Source organism: Lotus japonicus, chromosome 1 (genome assembly GCF_012489685.1).
Source record: "Lotus japonicus ecotype B-129 chromosome 1, LjGifu_v1.2".
Taxonomy (NCBI): Eukaryota; Viridiplantae; Streptophyta; class Magnoliopsida; order Fabales; family Fabaceae; genus Lotus; species Lotus japonicus.
This window is the reverse complement of record NC_080041.1, coordinates 62,746,053-62,768,257: the sequence shown is the minus strand read 5'-3', so window position 1 is coordinate 62,768,257 and position 22,205 is coordinate 62,746,053. Positions and strand designations below refer to the sequence as shown.

General features: G+C 43.5%; 1 protein-coding gene and 1 non-coding gene across 2 annotated transcripts; both read left to right on the top strand.

Moving 5' to 3' along the window:
* The first annotated feature begins 8,043 nt into the window (after positions 1-8,043).
* On the top strand, positions 8,044-8,150 carry LOC130734774 (small nucleolar RNA R71). Its single transcript, XR_009018119.1, has one exon. It is a non-coding gene; the product is annotated as a small nucleolar RNA R71 (small nucleolar RNA).
* An 11,637-nt stretch (positions 8,151-19,787) lies between these two features.
* Positions 19,788-22,067, top strand: LOC130741455 (uncharacterized). Its single transcript, XM_057594389.1, has one exon. It carries the CDS (start codon positions 19,788-19,790, stop codon positions 22,065-22,067), a length of 2,280 nt encoding a protein of 759 aa, XP_057450372.1.
* The last annotated feature ends 138 nt before the right edge of the window (positions 22,068-22,205 follow it).

The following is a 22,205-nucleotide window of genomic DNA, read 5'->3' as shown; positions in this document are numbered from 1 at the left end:
AATCTCAACAAACCCATGAGTTAGTGTCGGTCAATACAACACAACTCGGAGTAAGTGTCGGTCAATACAACACAACTCCATCCACAGAATACACAAGGGTCTAGTGTCGGTCAATACAACACAGCCCAAACAACAAGAGCACTAGGTGTCGGTCAATACAACACGGCTCCACAACACTCCCCAAGAGTACTAGAGTACTCGGTGACTTTCAATCATCACCATAGCTCACCTTAGTGGCTTCCCCCAATTCCGATAACTCTCCAAACCCACAACAAAGTCGACTTTTCCCCGTCTTTCGTAAATATTTTCCCCTTCAGTTCTCCTATGCTTAAACGTTAATAAAAATTGTTTCAATTCGAATTAGTCAAGTTATGAGTTTATTTCTCAAAGTCTAAGTTTCCCAAGTCTTTAGTTTTTCAAAGCTCTATCATTCTAAGTTTTCAAAGATCAACCACCCAAAATACATTTCCCGGGGAAAGTCTAAGAATTCCAAAATATGGCTAAGTCTCAAACCCCACATTTGGACTTGCCTAGGGTTGTTCATCCAACCCGAAATATCAAAGATCACCAGATCAATGAATCTCCACTCCGAAATTGCGTCAAAACGCTCAATCCAACAAAAGCACAACATCACAAGTATGGAAAAGCATCATAACATCAACTCATCATCAAAAACAACATCAGATAAAACATAAGTCGAATTTATCGACGCCTATCATGCAGTCATAGCTAATATATAGTAAGTTGCCCTAACCTCGAGCTGATCCAGCTTCGCAAATCAAATCTCCTTCACAGGAATGCCTTGAAACTTCCAAAGTTCCTTCAACTGAACCTCGGAGGAAAAACAAAGCAGAATCCACACAAAATCGATTAGTTCGATCGCAATACAATACATAAACGATAGACAAAGCATCAAAGCTTCAGAATACGACAAACGGGTACGAAAGGACAAGTTTTCGAAAACGAAAAACTCCCCTCCCCTTAGGAAAAACCCACGGCCATAAGGAGAAAAGGGCTTCGGCTCTTTTTCTTCGATCAAATCAGTTTACAAGGTAGTTTTAGGGTAAAACTAAGGCAAAGAAACTGTCAGAACAATTTTCGGACAATCGGGCCGAAATACGACTACGCAGGGGCATTTTGGTCCAAAATAAAGGCTCAAAACTTCAAAGTTATCAGTTCTGAAAACAAATTTGACAGCAACGATCCTCATGATATCCGTGACAACAAATCCTAAAGGCACGAAGTCAGATTAAGTCTTTTCGACAATAAAGTTTCGAAATGTGAGACAAAAAGAGTTTTGAGTCAATTTTTCAGATCCTGGACAACTGAATCGCAATCAGAGTTTACTGACAGAGGTTTTAGACTCAGGGGAACATAAGGAACATTACCCAAGCGAGAAATCAGAGAAATCGGACAATTTTAGAAAAAGCTCAAAACTTAGAGCACAGAAACGACTTCAGAAACTCAGCAGAAACAGAAATCAGAGGCAGGATTCATGATAGTTACCTCGATACCTAGAAGTAGGGACGAACTGCACGAAGATTGGTCAAGTTTTCGCGGAAATCCCCTCCCCCCTTGCTCCCCACGAAATCAGCCACAAATGGAAAGAAAATGAGAGGATTTTGCTTTTTCGCGCTATTTATAGGCGGGTGAAATCGCGGGAAAATGAAAATTTCGCGATTCCGATTTTTGCAGCACGATCACCGAGAAATTCTAAGAGAGATTCTGGCGTCAGAATTCCAGAACTCAAAACAAATATCTAGGATTTGGGAAAAACGATATCGAAAAACTCAAAAGCGGTGTCGGTTAATCTGCCCCGAAAAACTACTTTTTGCTGTGATGCTCAAACGACAAAACTTCCAACTGAAGAAAGATTGGAAACGTCGAAACAAGTCTGGCAACACGGACGGAATCTTCGTTAGAAGTCCCGAATAGAAAAAGTCTTCATCCATTGCTCGAAAATAGGGTTTCGAAGCAAAGAAATTAGCGTCGGCGGACATCCGAAAAGTGAAACCTATCGTGCGTACAGTCCAGAGTTCCGAAATGAAACGCTGGTCGATGGAAAAATAAATAGAATCTTTAAATTTTCCGAGAGTTCGAAATCTCACTCAAAACGTTGCTTTAAGAGCGAAATAGTCTATTCTGGACACGCTCGCCCTAAGGCAAGTGTGCAGACGACTCGCACTAACTCCGAAAACAACTACGCAACATTCCACAAGCAATTCCTGAACTTTCTTCTTCATTAATCTTCCTCAAATGTCAAACTCCTGTCACGCTTACACTGATTCTACGCGTGAGTCGGAAACTAGCTTGTTCTGAAAATCCAGGTCTTACACTCAACATCACAAGAACCCTCTAAACTCAAATTAAAACTTGCTCATGTGAATTTCAAACATCATTTTCTTTCAAATTTGCAGAATCAAGGAATCAAAATAACAACTGATGAAGAACTCAAAATCTCATAATTCACAAGTAGGTAGGCTAATTTTGAGTTTTTCACTTGTCAAGCTTTTCAATTGATCCTATCACATTAATTTATCATTTGAAACTTGTCTAGGAATTAAAATTCAATACTCAAGAACAATTCATCAGTGATTTACAATCCAAGCTTCAAAAAGACAAGTTTCATACATTTCACAACTCAATAGGCTAAATTTTGAGATTCTCAATTCTGGCACATGACAATTATTTCAAACATCTAAAAGTACCCTGGGAAACTTGTACAAAGCTTAAAATTGATCATTCACACACATTTAGCACAAAAGTCACTTGAGGTTGCATTGAAGAGCAAAACTTCATTATTTCACAATTGAACATGTCAATTCTTGCCATTCTCATTCTCCTCTCAAGTTAGGCCTCAAGAACATCCACAAATATCATTCAAAACATGTTAAGAACTTTAACACCCTCATTTATGCACAAATTCTCCAAATCACTTATTGAGTTCCAACAAGTGCTAAATTATGAGATGGAGACCAAATTGAGTACCAAACTCACCCAATGCAACTTGAAACTATTCTAACACATATATATTAATACTAAAACACATGATTGAACTTGCCTAAAGGATTGGAAGTCACTTTTCACTATTTAAGCAGAAAAAGGCTGAGATAGAATAGTTTTTATCTCGGAATTCAAACGCACAACCCCAATTTTTGGGAAACGCACAATTCATGCAAACTAATCACTCATATTCATAACATAACCTTATTTGGACCCACTGCAACACTCAAATGCAGATTTTTGATCGAATTTTCGCAAAGTCCAAATTCCACTCAAGTTCTCAAGCAAAACACAAGTCATGACCTTATTGTTGCATTTTCATCAACTCATTGACTCCTAGGCCCTTAAACATGCTCAATATGGTAATAAAAAACTGTGAAGCACATGAAAGCACACATTTGATTGAAACTTCACAAATTCACCATATCACTTACTAAAACTAGTTAAAAACTGAAAAATCTAACCGAACACTAGGTTGCCTCCCAAGAAGCGCTTCTTTAACGCCACTTGCTTGACGCCTGTATTGCTCTCACTGATCATCCAAATAGGTCACTACTGTCGTGGACCTATGCACATCTTCGCCTACGCAAGGCTTCAATCTCTGACCATTCCCCACTCAAGTCTTCTTAGTTTCAGGGTCCTCTAACTCAACCGCTCCATAAGGCTTGACATCTTTAACTACAAACGGACCTGACCATTTGATTTTGAGCTTTCCGGGGAATAACCTCAACCTGGAATTGAATAAGAGTACCTGTGGACCTGGCTTGAAGGTCTTCTTGATTATCTTGCTATCATGGTACTTTTTCACCTTTTCCTTGTACAGTTTTGAAAATTCATAGGCTTGACGCCTCATTTCTTCTAACTGATGCAATTGATTCTTCCTATGCTCACTTGCAAGATTCAAATCAAAGTTTAGAAATTTTAGAGCCCAATAGGCTTTGTGCTCCAATTCAACTGGTAAATGACAAGCCTTGCCATAGACCAATTGAAAAGGGGTTAAGCCTATCGGGGACTTGTATGCAGTCCTATATGCCCATAGAGCATCATCAAGCTTCTGAGACCAATCCTTCCTAGAACTTGAGACAGTTTTCTCCAGGATCTTCTTGTTTTCTCTATTAGACACCTCTGCTTGTCCATTGGTCTGTGGATGGTAAGGTCCTACCTTATGCTTGACTCCATAATGCTCCAATGCTTTGGCCAGTTGAGAATTAACAAAGTGAGAACCTCCATCACTAATAATTACCCTTGGTGCTCCGAAACGGTTGAAAATGTTCTTCTTTAGGAATTTGATTACAGTTTTGCCATCAGCTTTTGGTGTTGCCACCGCTTCCACCCATCTAGAAACATATTCAACAGCTACCAAGATATATTCATTAGAGAATGAGGATGAGAATGGTCCCATGAAATCCATACCCCAACAATCGAAAACCTCAACTTCTAAGTTACTTTGTAAGGACATTTCATTTGTTTTTTGTAATGGAACCTGCTCTCTGACATTCATCACACCTATGTACATGAAAATGAGCATCTTTGAAGAATGTAGGCTAATAGAAACCAGATTGGAGGACTTCCACAACTATCCTCTGCTCATTGTAGTGCCCCCCATATGCAGAATTATGACAATGCCACATAATTTCCTTAGCCTCATTTGAGGCTACACACCTTCTGAGCATCCTATAAGCTTCTGCTTGGAATAGATAAGGATCATCCCACACGAACTGAGTGACATCCCTAAGAAACTTCTTTTTCTGATGATAGTTAAATTCATTAGGGATGTCTCCTCCAGCTTTGAAGTTGGCCATATCAGCAAACCATGGCCTTTCTTGAACTAGAAAAAGCTTCTCATCAGGGAATGCATCTGTTATATCATTTTCTATTGTGGTCACCTCATCATTCACCAACCTTGATAAATGGTCAGCTACCAGATTTTCCTTTCCGCTCTTGTCTTTGATTTCTAAATCAAATTCCTGCAACAACAGTCTCCATCTTATCAGCCTTGGTTTAGAATCAGGTTTTGTTAAGAGATACTTGATAGCTGCATGATAAGTATATATGACAACTTTTGAGCCGATCAAGCAACTTCTAAATTTTTCCAATGCAAAAACTATTGCTAACAATTCTTTTTCAGTTGTGGCATAATTTATCTGAGCTTCATTTAAAACTTTACTAGCATAGTGAATTGCATGGAAGATTGTCTCTTTTCTTTGTCCTAAAACTGCTCCAACTGCATAATCGCTAGCATCACACATAAGTTCAAAGTTAAGTCTCCAGTTAGGAGCAATGATAACAGGAGCAGAAATCTAACTTTGTTTTAATTGTTCAAAAGCTTTTAAACATGCACTATCAAAGAGAAAAGAAAAATCCTTATTCAAGAGATTGCTCAATGGCTTGGCAATCTTGGAGAAGTCTTTGATGAAGCGTCTGTAAAATCCAACATGTCCAAGAAAACTTATGATGATTTTGACATTTGTTGGTGCTGGTAGCTTCTCAATAACTTCTACCTTTACTTTGTCCACTTCAATTCCTCTTGATGAGATTTTTTGCCTGCCCAGATAACCTCTCCAACATCTGATACATGAATGGCAATGGGAAATGGTCCTTTATAGTGGCCTTGTTCAGCTTCCTGTAATCTATACACATTCTCCAACATGTAACTGTTATGGTTGGAGTCAATTATTCTTGTCATTGGTGATCACAACCATTCCACCTTTCTTTGGAACTACTTGCACAGGACTTACCCAAGAACTGTCAGAAATAGGATAAATCATACCTACTTCAAGTAGTTTCACTACTTCCTTTCTGACTACTTCTTTCATAGTTGGGTTCAATCTTCTTTGAGGTTGTGCTACCGGCTTGAAATAAACTTCCATCATAATTTTTTGCATGCAGTAAGAAGGACTAATTCCTTTGAGATCAGATAAAGTCCAGCCTATAGCTTCCTGATTTTCCTTAAGAACATCAACCAGCTTCTTCTCCTCCAGTGGTGATAGAGAACTGCTAATGATCACTGGTTTACCTGTTTCACCCTGCAAAAACACATATTTAAGATGAGATGGTAAAAGTTTCAGCTCCAGCTTTTTCTCATCTTTCTTTGTGTTAGCTTCCACTGGTTCCTTCTTCTTGATGTTTTCTACCATCAGTTGCTCAGGGGGTATTTCCTTGAGAAGATTAAGTTCCTCCAAACACTTTTCAATCTCTTTTTCCTCCAGCTCATTGAACTGTGAGAAACGACACATGTTGACGAGGGCCACCTCCAAAGGATCAAACACATAAGGCTTCTTATCTGCTTCTCTGCAAACTTCATCAATTGTATCAACTTTGAAACATTGTCCTTTGTCCTTTGGATGCTGAGTAGCCTCATAGAGATCAAATTGAACTTCATCATCTTGGACTCTCACTTTCAGCTTTCCAATGTCCATGTCAATGGCCATTCTTGCTGTTCTAATAAAAGGTGTTCCCAGAATGATTGGAACTTCTTCATCCTATGGAATATCAATAACAGCAAAGTCAGCAAGAATTAAAAACTTATCAACTCTTACCAGTACATCCTCTGCTATGCCAACTGGATATTTGATGGATCTGTCAGCAAGCTGTAAAGACATTATTGTTGGTCTAAGCTCCATACCACATGCTCTTTTCATCATTGAAAGTGGCATAAGGCTAATACTCGCCCTCAAATCAGTTAGAGCTTTGCCCACTGCTAGTGTGCCAATGGTGACTGGAATCGTGACATTGCCAGGATCATCCAACTTCTCAGGTATGAAATGTTGAATGAATTAATTGCAATGAGCACCCAAATGCATCAATTCTTCATCTTGAAAATTTCTTTTCTTTGTCAGCAATTCTTTCATGAATTTTGCGTTAGTCGACATCTGCTCCAAAGCTTCTGCAAATGGGATGTTGATCTGGAGCCTCTGGAAAATATCCATGAAACGAGTGAATTGCCTTTCTTTGTCTACTTTGGTAGGAGCCTATGGGTATGGAAGTCCCTTCTCTAGTGGGGGTTGAAGGGTTACTTTCTCTTTATTTTTCAGCTCATTCTCTTTCCCTCCCACTTTGCTTTTTTCTCCACTCTCACCTACCTTCACCTTACCTTTTTCTTTGGTTTTCTCTTTATCACTATTTTCTTGCCTATTCACAGTGTCACTCTTATTTTTTAGCACCTCTCTCTCAATCTCTTCACTATCATGTTTTTGCTCTTTTTCCTCTTCACTATCCTCTTTCTCACTCACTTTCTCACCAACTCCTCTACCAACCTCTTTTCCACTCCTTGTGAAAATCGCCTTGCAATGCTCATTTGGATTGTCTTCAGTGTTGGCGTGAAACTTTCCTTTTTGCTCAGTAGTTAGCTGACTCAACTGTTTAGCTATCTGTCCAACCTTTACTTCCAAGTTTTTAATGGATGCATCATTATTTTTCTGGTTGGATATCGAAACCTGCATAAGATGAGTTAGTGTATACTCTAGTTTGGAAGTTCGATCTTGGAGTAGCTGTAAGTGTTGCTGATTTTGGTAGGGTGGTGGTGCTCTGCTGCTGGAAGGCCTTACATCTTGTCTCCAGGGTTGGTTGTTGTTGTTATATTGATTTCCTCCCCTTGGATAAGCATTTTGATATTAGCCTTGTCTTTGTTGAGTTCTCAAGTAATTCACTTCTTCTGGATTCTGGTCACACCCACTAGCAAGGTGGTCACCTATGAAAACATCACACCTATTTACTTGTCTTATGGAAGAGGAGTCTTGCATCTCCTTAAGCTGTTTGGGCAGGTTTGTCAGTGTTTGCTGCACTTCGTTCAGTTGTTACTGGAGCTGCTTATTCTGGGCTAACACAACATGAGTTGCTCCAAGCTTAATCATTCCTCCTCTCCTCGGTGGACCTCTGTGATGTTGATCTTGTTGATCATTTAAGGCCATCACTTCAATGATTTGAATGGCTTTAGTGGGCGATTTATCCATTAAAGAACCACCAGATGTTGCGTCCAGAATCAACCTACTTGGTTTCAGCAAGCCATTTCTAAATATATCGATTTGGGACCTTGCATCAAACTCATGGTTCGGGCATTTCCTAAACAGAGATTTTAACCTCTCCCAAGTTTCACATAAGCTTTCACCTACAAGCTGAGAGAAAGAAGAAATCACAGTTTTACAATCCATAAATTTAGAATAAGAGTTTGATCTAAGACTATTTTGTGGCTGATCTAAGAACCAAACCTTAGCTTTACCAATTAGAGTCAAAGGAAAGAGCCTCAGGAATATCGCTTCTTCCTTAGTTTGACTAATTCTAGCAGTACAACAAAGATCATAGAATTTGTCAGATGAGTGTAAGGATTCTCATGATCTAGGCGAGCGAACGAATTAGCATACATCAGCTACACCAATCCATTTTTCACAAAAACCTGCCTTAGGAAATAAAATCAACAAGTTTGTTTCGGTAACCGCAAGCTCATATAAGTAAAACAAGCGAAATTAAAACGAGTTTAGATCAGATTAAGAAAATTGTTGGGATTAGGTTTCACACTTCAACTCTCATGCATCTTTTAGATCAACACATATGACCTATTTTATACTTGATTCCATCACACCAGTTCTTATCTCTCATTAATGTCTTACATGAGCTGATCAACGAATCACTTCCTTAATTATCGATGTCTCGCATAACTAACAAAGCAAAGCGTGATTAGTTCGGGTGTTCAATGACTAATAACCTAACTCTACGTCTAGCAATTAGGATTATTAGATGATATGATCTATATCCAATTCAAACATGTTGCTTTCACTCACATATCAAATTTTAAATCAAGTTCTAGTTGATCAAGCCAAAACTAGCGTTAAGAACAAGATCATAGCATTGAAATCAAGAGATAAATGGAGTCATATGCATAGAAACTAATATAGATACACTCAAGTTAAAGTACTACACCAAATCCCAACAAAGAAAGGTTTAGCAATCCATGGATATGGATTCTTTCAAGCTTACAAAGAAGAAACTAAGAGGAGACGATGATTCCGTGTCGCCGTCGGTGAAGCTCCAGCGTAACAAAAGGTCTACGGCCTCAAAGTTTCCCTTTTTTTTTCTTCCTTCCCTTTGAGTTATCTTGCGTTCTCTATAGTCTCCAGTGACAGATCTTTAAAAACTGATGAGACATGCCTTTTTATATGAAATTAATGACGCAGGGCGCTTAGCTCTATTTCCCATGCTCTGAGCTGAATTTTTTTACCTTCACTGATGGGTTTTATCTCCAAACCGCCCCAGACCAGCTGAGCACCCTCAAAATCAGCTCAAATCTTTTTAAACAGAATCATTCCACCATAAATCAGCTGAGCACCTTTTGGAATAAGCTGAGCTATTTTGGCACAAAATCTTCAAAGTCCTTGGTTTCTTGCATTTGTTCCTTAAATCACCATTCCTACAACAAAAGTTGAGATTGGAATTAAACTTTAAACACGTTCTAGCTAGAATTCACTAATCTATAAATCTTAGCAAAGGATAGTAACTTTGATAGAAATTTTCCATAAATCACATAGATAAGTGCCTTAATAACAATGGAAAACTAGGTAAAATAGGCACTTATCAGTTACCAACGGCTAAAACTATTGGTAGCTTATCGACAATTTTCTTGGGATATTTTTAGGTTTATCGTCTGTAACGCGACCGATAATTAATTTTTGATTCTTTTTAAAGTCCATAGTAGAGGGAAATTTCAAATTTTTTCATTATCGATGACTTTGACTGTCTTAACTAACTTTGAATTTTTAAAAATCTGCAAGTTATCGGTAGACGATAATTTCAATTTTGAAATCAACGACGACTTTGGCCGTATGTTATTTAGCGGTAACTAATCCCGCAAAAAATCACAAATTACCGACAACTTGAGTAATTGTAAAACTGCTAGTAATTGCGGGATTTTAAAATATTTTTGGGACTGTTGGTAAAAAGTAGTTTGCAATTCAATTCAATATTTTCTTGTAGTGCACTATGTCTACCATTTAATCTAAAGTTAAAGTGCTGGCAAGGGAATAAAACATGCTAACAACATTAACATATCCTCCAACAACTCAAAAATCCAAGAGTTTGTAACACAATAATCCCTTAATCTACAATTCATGGGTATGCAAGGGTTGGGAAACTTAGGAAGCTTACAAAACTTGCTTTCACCTCATTCTTCACTCTTACTTACTAGATATATATCACTCACTCTCCTACCTTATACCTCCCAAACTAATTAGCCTTGCTTTCTTCTTGCATGTTATGAAAATGTTGGTTTGCATCTTACTTTGGGGGACTCATTTTTGCAGACAACAAATAATCCTCCTAGTATAGGACTGTGTTGACCTTGGGATGTATAATGATTTATAAGAGATTTTTAGCATAGTTTTGTGCATTTTTAGGTTATTTTGACACTTTAAAGGTAGTTTAATAATTTCCCCTTTTTAATTTCTAGACTATTTTGGGATTGTCATATATTTTCAAAGACTTTTTACTTCATTAGTTGAATTTACTTTGAGGGAAAACAGCGTTAGAATGCTAGAGAGTTTCAATGCAAGAGCGCCAAGAAGTGCTGCAACGTTGGCTCAATACTACATTGTAGCATTGCTAATGTTACCCAATTAATAAGGACGCATTTTTCAAGGTAAGAAGCAATTATTGAGATTTTGAACTGAAAAAAAGGGCTATTGAGAGCTTTGCTAGGGTATTGGAGATCTTCCCATTCCAAGCCATGAGCCCCTTGAGTTTTCTTATTCATTTTCTTTTCTCCTAAATACTTGTTTATGAATAGCTTAATCTCTTTTTACTAATTGATTGCACTACCACTAGTTGATTGAAGCTCCTTCTAAATGATAAATAAGTATTGAAGAAGCTACTACTAAAATCACCTTATCTAATCCATTTGAGATTTGAATATTTTGACAAATTAAACACTCGTTATATTTCACATCTTACTTAGAGGTCAACTAGATTATTCATTCTAAGAACAATCCTCCTTAGATAAAGCATTTTTAAATCCAACTCACAAACTACATCAATTAATTGATTGCTAAATGTTAATTTCCAAAGGACCAAACACCTCTTGCTCCATCTTTTTATTTCAATCTTTAGTTACTTTAGCTTTTCCATTTGTACAAAATGTTTTGGCTTTTTTAAAGAGAAATAATTGTACAAACTTAAATGCAAAAAAAACACTAGTAGTTTCAAATTAAAACACATGAAGGAGCTAGAAAAGCGACCACACTCTTCATGCCCTTTTGCATGCCACTTTTCTCGTGCCGTAAAGGATTTCTATTAGTAAATTAAATTTGTCAAAATTGATTTTTGATTGGTCACATGAATTTGTAATTGGGCAAAATTGGAGTGACTACATGTTTCCCTGTACGGTAGGGACTCCAATTTCCCCTGTTCTGGGAATGAACATTGAAGAGAGACATAGTACCTAGAGGTAGAGGGATTGTGCTCAGAGAGAATGAGAGTGCTCAATTTCGAGTGTTATTTCATCAAATGAGCCAAAAGTCCCTTACACTTGATAACTACCTCCTATTTATAGAGCTTGGGTACTACCTATTGGGCCAATTGGGCCTCCGAGGTCAAGGCCCATCTGAAGGCCAGGGCCCCGCCTCAGGGCGGGATACATGCTGGGCGTTGCCCCTCTAGGGGCTCGCCCAGTCCACTAGTCCACAAGACACCGAGCTCGAGGTATGAGAGCTAAGTGTGTCTTTTAAATGCTTTACATATGTCTTACAGTACACCGGAATCTGCACTGCCAACATGGCTTGAGAAAAGAGAAGTAAACTATATCGCCAACATGGCGTGAGCAAAAGGAAACTAGCATTTTCGGTTACCCAGTCCACTGACTTGACGAGCAATCCGAGCTGGCAAGTCCACAAGTCCACAAGCGGCGAGACCGATTACTTCGTATTGGCGATAAGTTGGAGCAAGTGTATGATCGTTCGCCGGCGGGAAAGGTGGCAGGAATGGGTCATGTGCTGATCATTCAATCATTGTCTGGCGGTAACCCCGGCGAGCGACTGAACCTTGTTGTTGGTGTCACCCGTCAGGCGATGGTGTTTGATCCTTATAGTGGCGAGGCTTTTCGCGCTTTCCCTTATTTTAAAACCCTTTCAAATCTCTATCCGCCTCACGTGGCTGCCCCACGTGATGTGTCGGTTACATCAATTTCCCTCTTTCTCCGGAACCGTCACTTCACCTTTCATAACCGTCCCATCGTGCGCAGTAACTCCCCATTGCACGCGACCCACCTCCCCAAACCATCATGACTTCCAACCTTCCACACGCGTCCAACACGCGTCACCCTTCCAGCTTCTCCCCCTCCCCTATAAAAACCCTTCTTCCCCACAGTCATCCCTTTCCGAGACCCCTCTTTACTTCCCTAATCGCTTACCAAACTCCCTCTGCCCACTTCCGCTCCAGCGCCGTCGCTTATCACCCTTTCCGCTACCCACTCTTCACATCCTACTCCGGTGAGTCCCACTGTCCTTATCTTTGCATCACACACATACTCATCTTTTCCTTTCTTTCACTTCACTGTCTTCTAAAAATGGCTTCAAACCCTACCTCCCCTAACCACTCCTCTTCTTCCTCCGAAAGCGACCCTGATGCCGCCGCCGCCGGCGGCCTCCGTTTAGAGGCCCCGGAAATCCCACCTTACCGACTAAAAACCTACGCCACTCTGCCCCTTCCAGTCCAAATAGCCCCCACTCACGAGGCTATAGACCAACCTTCTATTTTCCAGAACAGCGATCTCATCGTGCAGTTCGTGAACTCCCTGGGTGGTTTGTCGAATGACGATGAGTTTAGCGCGAAACTCAGGATCTGGATTTGCAGTCCTGGGGACCGCCCCTGGCTTCATAAGCCAGACGGCGACGTAAAGAGATCCCATTTCTTCTTTGCGTATGAATACATGTTTAGCGAGCTTGGAATCAGGCTTCCCTTCTCGCCCTTTGTCCAAACCGTCCTCCGCGACATCAACACGGCTCCCTGCCAACTCCACCCTAACGCCTGGGCCTTCATTCGGTGTTTTGAAATCCTAAGCGCCGCTGTCGGCATCGCCCCATCCCCCACCAGTTTCTTCTATCTCTACGACGTCGACCCCAAGTCCATCAAAAACAAAGGATGGATTTCCTTGAAGGCCCGAGCCGGCCGGAAGTGCTTGCATCCCCACAAAAGTAACGCGAAGTCCTCCTTCGCACGGAAGTACTTCCGCGTGGCGGTTCATCCCGCCTACCCAGAGGCATTCACCCTTAGAGACGGGACCGCCCTTTTTCCTCTTTACTGGACGGAGAAGCCCAATGGGATCACCGATCCTTCAGAGGAATCTTTGTCCGCCAACGACAAAGCCTTTCTTAATCTCCTTGCTCCACTTGCCATCCTTGACTGCACAACAGTCCTTGAGGGCGCTGACCTCTCAAGAACTCCCAAATACTTAGGTTGCCCATAGCTCACTTTTATTATTGACATTTCCTTTCTCGTCTCCTATGTTGTCACTGATCGTATTTTTTATTGTTACAGAAGATATGAATTTCACGAACGCCGAGCTCCTGAAGGCCCGTGAGAGGAGAATGGCTCGCTTTTCCCCAAAATTCAACACTGAGGGCGATGCGAAAAAACGGGGCGGTGCTGAGAACCAAGCCGAGAGCACCAAAGCTCCCAAGAGGAGAAGATTGGTCAAAGCCTCCTCCGGCGCCGGCACATCCAACCCTGGCGCTCAGCCCACCACTGCTGCTGCGCCTAAAGGCAAAAATGTCACTGAAGCCTCCGCCGTCGCGACTATCGAGCCAACCACCGTACCAGCTTCTACTCCTGCCACCGCCGGTGCGACCGCTGCTATTGCCGCTGAGTCCTCTGTTGGCGCCACAGCCGCCTCTGCCGGCGTCAACGCCACAAAAGCTGCTGCGCCTTCCGACACTCCTATTGGAGAGAAGGAAAAAGAAAATGAAACCCCGAAGTCTCCCCCTCGCCAAGATGCGCCTCCTAGCCCGCCCTCAACACATGATGCGGGCTCCATGCCTTCCCCGCCTCATCAAGGGGAAAAATCCTGTCCTGGCGCTGCCACTACCTCTGAAGCGGTTCAAATTGAACAAGCCCCTGCTCCCGAGGTCGGTTCCTCAAGCTATTATAATATGCTCCCCAACGCCATTGAACCCTCAGAATTCTTACTTGCTGGTCTTAACCGTGACGTCATAGAAAAAGAAGTTTTGAGTCGGGGCCTTAATGACACCAAGGAGGAGACTCTTGCTTGCCTCCTACGCGCTGGGTGCATCTTTGCTCACGCATTTGAGAAGTTCAATGCCGCCACCGTTGAAGCTGAGCGGTTGAAGGCCGAAAGTGCTAAGCATCAAGAAGCCGCCGCTGCTTGGGAAAAGCGTTTCGACAAACTGGCGACGCAGGCAGGAAAAGACAAAGTCTATGCCGACAAGATGATTGGCACGGAGGGGATTAAAATCGGCGAGCTGGAGGATCAGCTGGCGCTGATGAAGGAAGAAGCAGATGAGCTTGATGCAAGCCTTCAAGCTTGCAAAAAGGAAAAAGAGCAAGCTGAGAAGGACTTGATCGCCCGAGGCGAGGCGCTGATTGCTAAGGAGTCAGAGCTTGCCATACTGCGCGCTGAGCTGGAGTTAGTGAGGAAGGCGTTGGCGGAGCAAGAGAAAAAGTCTGCGGAGTCCTTGGCCTTGGCGAAGTCTGACATGGAGGCGGTGATGCAGGCTACGTCCGAGGAGATCAAGAAAGCGACCGAAACTCATGCTGAGGCCCTCGCCACGAAAGATGCTGAGATTGCTTCCCAACTGGCAAAGATCAAAAGATTAGAGGACGAGCTAGCGACGGAGAAGGCCAAAGCCACTGAGGCGAGGGAACAAGCCGCTGACATCGCCCTTGACAACCGCGAGCGCGGTTTCTACCTCGCCAAAGATCAGGCCCAACATTTGTACCTGAACTTTGACTTTAGCGCCATGGGAGTAATGAAAGAAATAACCGCCGAAGGACTGGTTGGTCCCGACGATCCTCCCCTGATTGACCAAAACCTCTGGACAGCGACTGAAGAAGAAGAGGAAGAAGAAGAACAGGAGAATGAAAACAATGAATAATGTAATTTTAACATTACTTTAGCTGTTACTGTCACCTTGTAGTGTACTTTTCCGCCCTTCGTCTATGTTTAAGCAACCCTTCGCCATAGCTTTTTATATCGCCGTTGGATATTTTGTAAATCATGTTGGAATGCTTCCGCCGTATATTTTTTAGTTGCCGCCTTCTTATGGCTTAAAAGATTTAAGAATAAGTTTCATAGTTTAACCCCTCAACACGCCAGAGTAGTAAAATACTCAACATCCTGAGTGACCAAGCACTCGCCTTCCACCTTATTCATTCGCCGACCTTATATCTTGCGCTATTTTTCACGCGTCATATGATTGAATTACGCCTAACGATTTCGTGCCTTAATTTTAACTAGGACTTGTTGCTTGGTATTCCACCACCAAGACTTTAGACGTTTTCCCCAATAGGAAGAAACGGCCTCCATTCTCGAGGACTTCGCCCGGGGCTTTGCCCGCTCGGGGCTTACAATGCTTGGATCCCAATGGCCATTTGGGGGTCCCAAGACTTTTGCCTAGCTAACGGCGCTCGTCGTATTCTGGCGAGACTTACCCAGCACATCGTTTACGGGACCGGCGATCACGTCAGACTTTCCGGAGGGTGATTCCCAGGCGTCAAAGGCCATTTGTGGAATCGCCACAACCTTCAGGGTTCCAGCAAGCCCCTTTGGGGATCAAGCTTGTCCCACTTAGTGATCGCCGTAACTCTTTATGTCGATCGGCAATTCCGATCGTCAGGGAATCCCTGGAGTTTTTGGACACGAATTTCGTGAATTTTCGTTTTATTTTATTGATGGAGCGCCTCATTAAAAAACTCCTTTCGGAGAAAAAGAGCACGCCTTGTTATTGCAATACATTGGAGAAACTGGCTTGACACTTGGATTCAATGCTAACCGATGGCATATGAAGTTTGGATCAATTCCAGGCATGTCTTTGCAGCTCCAAGCAAACAAGTCTAAGTTCTCCCCAAGCAGTTTTGTCAGGCGCGTCTCCTGCTCTTCCGTCAGTCTGGTCCCAATCTTCAAAGTACGATCGCCAAACTTTAGCGCCTTCGTTTCCTCAATTGGCGTGGGCCTATTTACTCGCCCCTCGCCCCGGGGATCAAGATTTTCATCCGAAGCTTCGATTTCATAACATCTATGACCAACCAACGCACTCTTCTTGCCATACAAGTTAAGGCAATTATTGTAACACTCCCTCGCCATCTTCTGGTCCACCTTCAGCTTTCCCACCTTTCCACTGCTTAGCGGATATTTGACCGCCAAGTGGGCTGTTGAAATTACAGCACAAAGGCGATTCAATGTATTTCGCCCAATGATGACATTGTAAGATGCCACCACCTGGAGAACCAGATACCTTACCTTCAAAACCCTGGCACACTCATCTTCCCCAAATATTGTGTCTAGATCAATGTATCCCCGCACCATTACTTGCTCCCCCGCAAAACCTACCAAGGTTCCCGCGTATGGAGTTAGATCATTGTCAGTTAGTCCCAACTTGTCAAATGCATCACCATAGATAATATCAGCCGAACTACCCTGATCCAGGAGTACCCTCCTAACGTTGAAACTGTTCATCCTTAACTGCACCACAATCGGGTCGTCCTTATGAGGCTTTATCCCCTCAAAGTCCGCCATCGAGATTGTTATGTCAGGGTGTACGAATCCAAAAGCGACCTCATGAACGGAATTAACGGCACGAACATGGCGCTTACGCACAGCATGAGTGTCGCCACCGCCGCCAAATCCTCCGGCGATGGTGTTGATGGTCCCGACGGGCGGGCCTGAGTGTTGAGCGAACGTGTCATCAGCCCCTTTTGTGGCGATAGCCGCTGATTCTTGCTTTTTCTTGCCCTTAGTGTCCGCTCGCTCCTCCTCCCGCTTGTGCGCTTTGTTTTGATCGCCACCGTTGCGCCATGGACCTTGACGATTTCCTTGATATCCCGCCCGAATCAACTTATCAATCTCCCGCTGCAAAGTCCAACAGTCATCCGTATCATGCCCGGCGGACCGGTGAAACTCACACCACTTCTTGGAATTGGCGTCCCGTGGCTGATACTTTGGGGCCTCCGGTTCGTCCACTAGATTTGCGTCCCTCGCCCCTTGGAGCATATCCGATAAATCTGTGTTCATCACCATATCAGTTTCCTCCCGCTGGCGATGAGACTTAGATTGCCAAGGCCGACGTTGTTCATAATCATCGCGCCGTGGATACAACTGTTCCTTGGTCGGTTTGAATACCGACTTCCCCTTACCTGGTCTCTGCTGCTTGCCATCCCCCTTATCTTCGCCGCTCTTATCTTTTTTCGCACGCTTGGGCGACGAGTCACCCTTTTCCAACTTCGCGCGCTTTCTTTTGAAAGCGTCGTCCTCCTCGTCGAGAATATAAGTGCTGGCACGAGCACGCATCTCTTCCATCGAGCGCGCCGGCTTACGTGTCAATTTGCTGTTCAATCCTCCCGGCAGCAAACCGTTTTTAAATGCTAAAGCACAAGCTCGAGGCTCCTCGTCCTCTACCTTTACCGACGCCGCGCTGTACCTTGCCATGTACTCTTTCAGTGACTCCCCTTCTCGCTGGCGAATATTGTATAGGTCATTGATCGTCACCGGCTGATTCTTATTTGCCGAGAATTGCACTAGAAACTTGGATGAGAAGTCTCTGAAATTTGAAATCGATCCTCGCGGCAAAGTTGTGAACCACGCCATCGCCGTCGATTTGAACGTCGATGGAAACATCCTGCACTTCACCGCATCTGACGCCGCAATTATCACCATCTTCGTATTAAAATACAGAAGATGATCTTTCGGATCGGAATCTCCGCTGTAAGAATCCAGAACTAACGTTTTCATGTTATCCGGAATCGCCACATTCTCAACATCTTCCGAGAACGGACGGAACTCAGCCACGGAATCTGCTTCCCTGCTTCCATCATCTCGCTGCTCGCGACGGTAGAAATCTAACTGAGCCTGTAGATGCTCATTCCGCTGCTGGATGTTGCCAATGCTGCGCATCAAATGGCGCCATTGCTCCTGTGTCACCGCCGGCTGTTGTTCCGGAGCAGGTGAATTCTCTGGTGAGCGCTCCAGAGATCCCACCTGTGAAGGCGATGGAGGAGGTGGTGGTGATGGAAGAGGAGAAGGCGACTGTACTCCTGTCGTTCGTACCGGAGAATCCAGGTCCACACGATGAGGCCGCCGAGGCGGCGAAATCCGCTGTCGCATTGGTGAATGATGCTGCCTCCTGCGTCGAGTCTCCATCCAAACCAAAAACGATGCAAACTCGATCGAAAAACCAACACTAGTCACAGAATCAAAATCAGAAAACCAGAGAATTGCCTAATCACAATCGGAGGTAACTTCATGCACAATCAATCCACGTGAATGGGAGTAGAAAGTTTACAGTCCCCACAGACGGCGCCAAATGTTCTGGGAATGAACATTGAAGAGAGACATAGTACCTAGAGGTAGAGGGATTGTGCTAAGAGAGAATGAGAGTGAGAGAGATAGCTGAATTTCGAGTGCTATGGGCCAATTGGGCCTCCGAGGTCAAGGCCCATCTGAAGGCCAGGGCCCCGCCTCAGGGCGGGATTCATGCTGGGCGTTGCCCCTCTAGGGGCTCGCCCAGTCCACTAGTCCACAAGACACCGAGCTCGAGGTATGAGAGCTAAGTGTGTCTTTTAAATGCTTTACATATGTCTTACAGTACACCGGAATCTGCACTGCCAACATGGCTTGAGAAAAGAGAAGTAAACTATATCACCAACATGGCGTGAGCAAAAGATTCCAATAAGCATAGAAGGAATGTCCAGTTTGAATTAGGGGATCAAGTCTATCTGAAGATACAGCCCTACAAACTCCAGACCCTAGCTAAAAGAACCAATCAAAAACTCAGTCCTAGGTATTATGGCCCATTTGAAGTGGTTGGCAAGATCAGCCCTGTGGCCTACAAATTGCAGCTACCAGAAGGGTGTTTGATTCATCCAGTCTTCCACATATCTCTATTGAAGAAATCCTTGGCTCCTACAGTTCAGGTGCAACCTTTACCCCATTGTTTATCTGAAGAGTGGGAGCTACAAGTCGAGCCAGCAGCTGTTCTGGACTCCAGACTTAACCCCTTTGGGGAAACTGAACTCTTAGTCAGTTGGAAGAACCTCCCTGATTTTGAGAATTCCTGGGAGTCACTGCAGTAGTTCCAGAACCAGTTCCCAACATTCCACCTTGAGGACAAGGTGTTTTTCCCAGGGGGGAGTGATGATAGGAACCTTATCTCTAGTAAGAGCAAGGATTACTCTAAGGTTTACAAGCGTAGGGGTAAAGTGGGGATAAACATTAGTCCCACTACCTTAGGAGAGTAGGGTAACTAATTGTAAGCTGGCAGATTCCCTTTGCAGAGAATCAGGCCAGGTGGTGTGTATAAACACCAAAGGAAGAGAGAGAGAGAGGGTAGGCTAGAATTGGATTAATCTTGGACTAGGAGAGAATTGAAGCACTCTCGAATTTGCTTCTGCTATCACTGTTATTTCCTTTCTTTCTGTACTGTTTCTACACTGATTCTTGGTGATTTCACCAGAATCCTAGTAAATAATACAAGTTTCCTTCTGTTCATTCTTCATCTTTCTCTGAATACCTATCATTGGTATCAGAGCTCCCGATCCAAAGGGAGCTTTGTATGACCTTCACCCGCGCACAAATGGAGAACCGTATGGAGAGCGTTGAGAAGAGTGTCTCTGAGATGATGACTGTTGTCGACGAGCTCCGACAGCTGATGCTCCAACAGACGCGACGCCGGAGCAGGGGCAGATCTAGAACGCCCCGTCGCCGTCACCGCTCGGGAAGTCAGCACTCGTCGAACTCCGGCGATGACTCTCGTAGCTCCCGATCTGTTTCGCTGCGACACGAGGATGCTTCCCCGAGGAGGCATATTCGCACTGGAAGGAAGATCGATCTCCCTGTGTTCAATGGGGATGATGCTTACGGGTGGATTGTTCGGGTCGAGCGATTCTTCCGACTCAACGAAGTTGACGATACTGAGAAAGTGCGACTCCTGGTGGTAGCCATGGAGGAACGTGCTCTGAACTGGTTCCAATGGTGGGAAGAACAGACCCCGGAACGCACTTGGGAAGCGTTCAAGGAGGCTCTGGTTCGAAGGTTCCAACCCGGGTTAGTGCAGAACCCGTTTGGACCATTATTGAGCATCAAACAATCCGGAAGCGTGATGGAGTACCGTGAACGATTCGAGATGGTCGCAGCACCGCTGCGTCACACTGACCGAGATATCATCAAGGGAATCTTCCTTAATGGCCTCAAGGAAGAAATCAGGGCCGAGCTGAAGTTGTACAGATCTGGAAAACTGGAGGAGATCATGGACCGCGCGCTGTTATTGGAAGAGAAAAATCTGGCTATGCGCAACAGCAAGGGAGGAGATGAGGACAAGCGAGGATGGAAGGAAAAAGGAGTATCCTCGAGCAAAGCACATCAGACTTGGATAGATGGAAACAAGTGGAAGAGCCAAATTGCAGGATCTACAACTGCAGAGAAATCAAGTGCAGATAAAAGCTCTACTGAAGCTAAAACAGGGGAGAATAAGGGACAAGAGAAGAAGTGGACGGGGGGCCAGAGGTTGTCTCAATTCGAGCTCCAGGATCGTAGCAGGAAGGGCCTATGTTTCAAGTGTGGAGAAAAATGGAACAGGGAGCATGTATGCAAAATGAAGCACTACCAATTCGTGTTGATGGAGACGGTAGATGAAGAGGAAGAAGAAGAAGATGGACAATTCTTTGAAGCAGAATCTGAACTTGCTGTAGAACACAAAACCTTACTCTTATCCCTCAAGAGCAAGGAAGGCATCACCACCAGTAGATCCTTCAAGCTACGAGGTCAACTGGGTCAGAGGGAAAAAGCAAGGTCAATCCTCATACTCATAGACTGTGGTGCCACAAGTAATTTCATATCACAGGGACTGGTCAAAGAGATGATGTTACCCATCACCGAGACTGTGACCTATGAAGTGGAGATTGGTAATGGAGATAAGATTCAGAATCAGGGGGTTTGCAAGGACCTACAATTGCTAGTGCAAGGGTTGAGTTTGACCCAACAATTCTATGTCCTGGAATTGGGTGGAACAGATTTAGTATTGGGCATGGAATGGTTATCCAGTCTAGGGGATATAAAGGCAAATTTCAGAGAATTAACCTTGCAATGGCAGGTTGAAGGACAGAAAATGATGCTAAGAGGGGACCCCTCTTTAAGCTGTACTCAAACTTCACTGAAGGCTTTATGCAAAGCCTTGCAAAACAAGGGAGAAGGGTTCTATGTGACATGTGAAAATCCACTAATGGATACAGAAGATGAGCAGGGAATCTCAGATGACATGGCTGCCATTCTAGCAGAATTCCCAGAGGTTTTTCAGGGGTCTCAAGGACTGCCACCAAGAAGGGATTGTGACCATGCTATAACCTTAAAAGAAGGGGCTACCATCCCTAATATCAGGCCTTACAGATGCCCTTATTATCAAAAGAATGAGATAGAGAAATTGGTAAAAGACATGCTGAATTCTGGAGTCATCAGAACTAGCAATAGTCCCTATAGCAGCCCTGTAATTTTGGTGAAGAAAAAGGATGGGGGCTGGAGATTCTATGTAGATTATAGGGCTCTGAACAAAATGACAATCCCAAACAAATTCCCAATCCCTGTTATTGAGGAGCTACTTGATGAGTTGGGAACAGCTCAAGTATTCTCCAAGCTGGACCTTAAGTCTGGATATCACCAAGTAAGGATGCAAGACAAAGACATTCCTAAAACTGCATTCAGGACACACGAGGGCCATTATGAGTATGTGGTCATGCCCTTCGGGCTAACCAATGCACCATCCACCTTCCAAGCTTTAATGAATCAGGTGCTCAAGCCATACTTAAGGAGGTTTGCCCTTGTCTTCTTCGATGACATTCTCATCTATAGCCAAGATAAATAAGCACATAAAGATCATTTGAGACAAGTCTTGCAACTGCTCAAGGAAAACCAGCTAGTAGTAAATCAGAAGAAATGCACCTTTGGGAAGAAACAATTAGGATATCTAGGCCACATCGTATCCCGCCCTGAGGCGGGGCCC

What these genes read in the sequence shown, in the direction of transcription:
- LOC130741455 (XM_057594389.1), top strand. Translation starts at nt 19,788, where the DNA reads ATGGAGAACCGTATGGAGAGCGTTGAGAAGAGTGTCTCTGAGATGATG.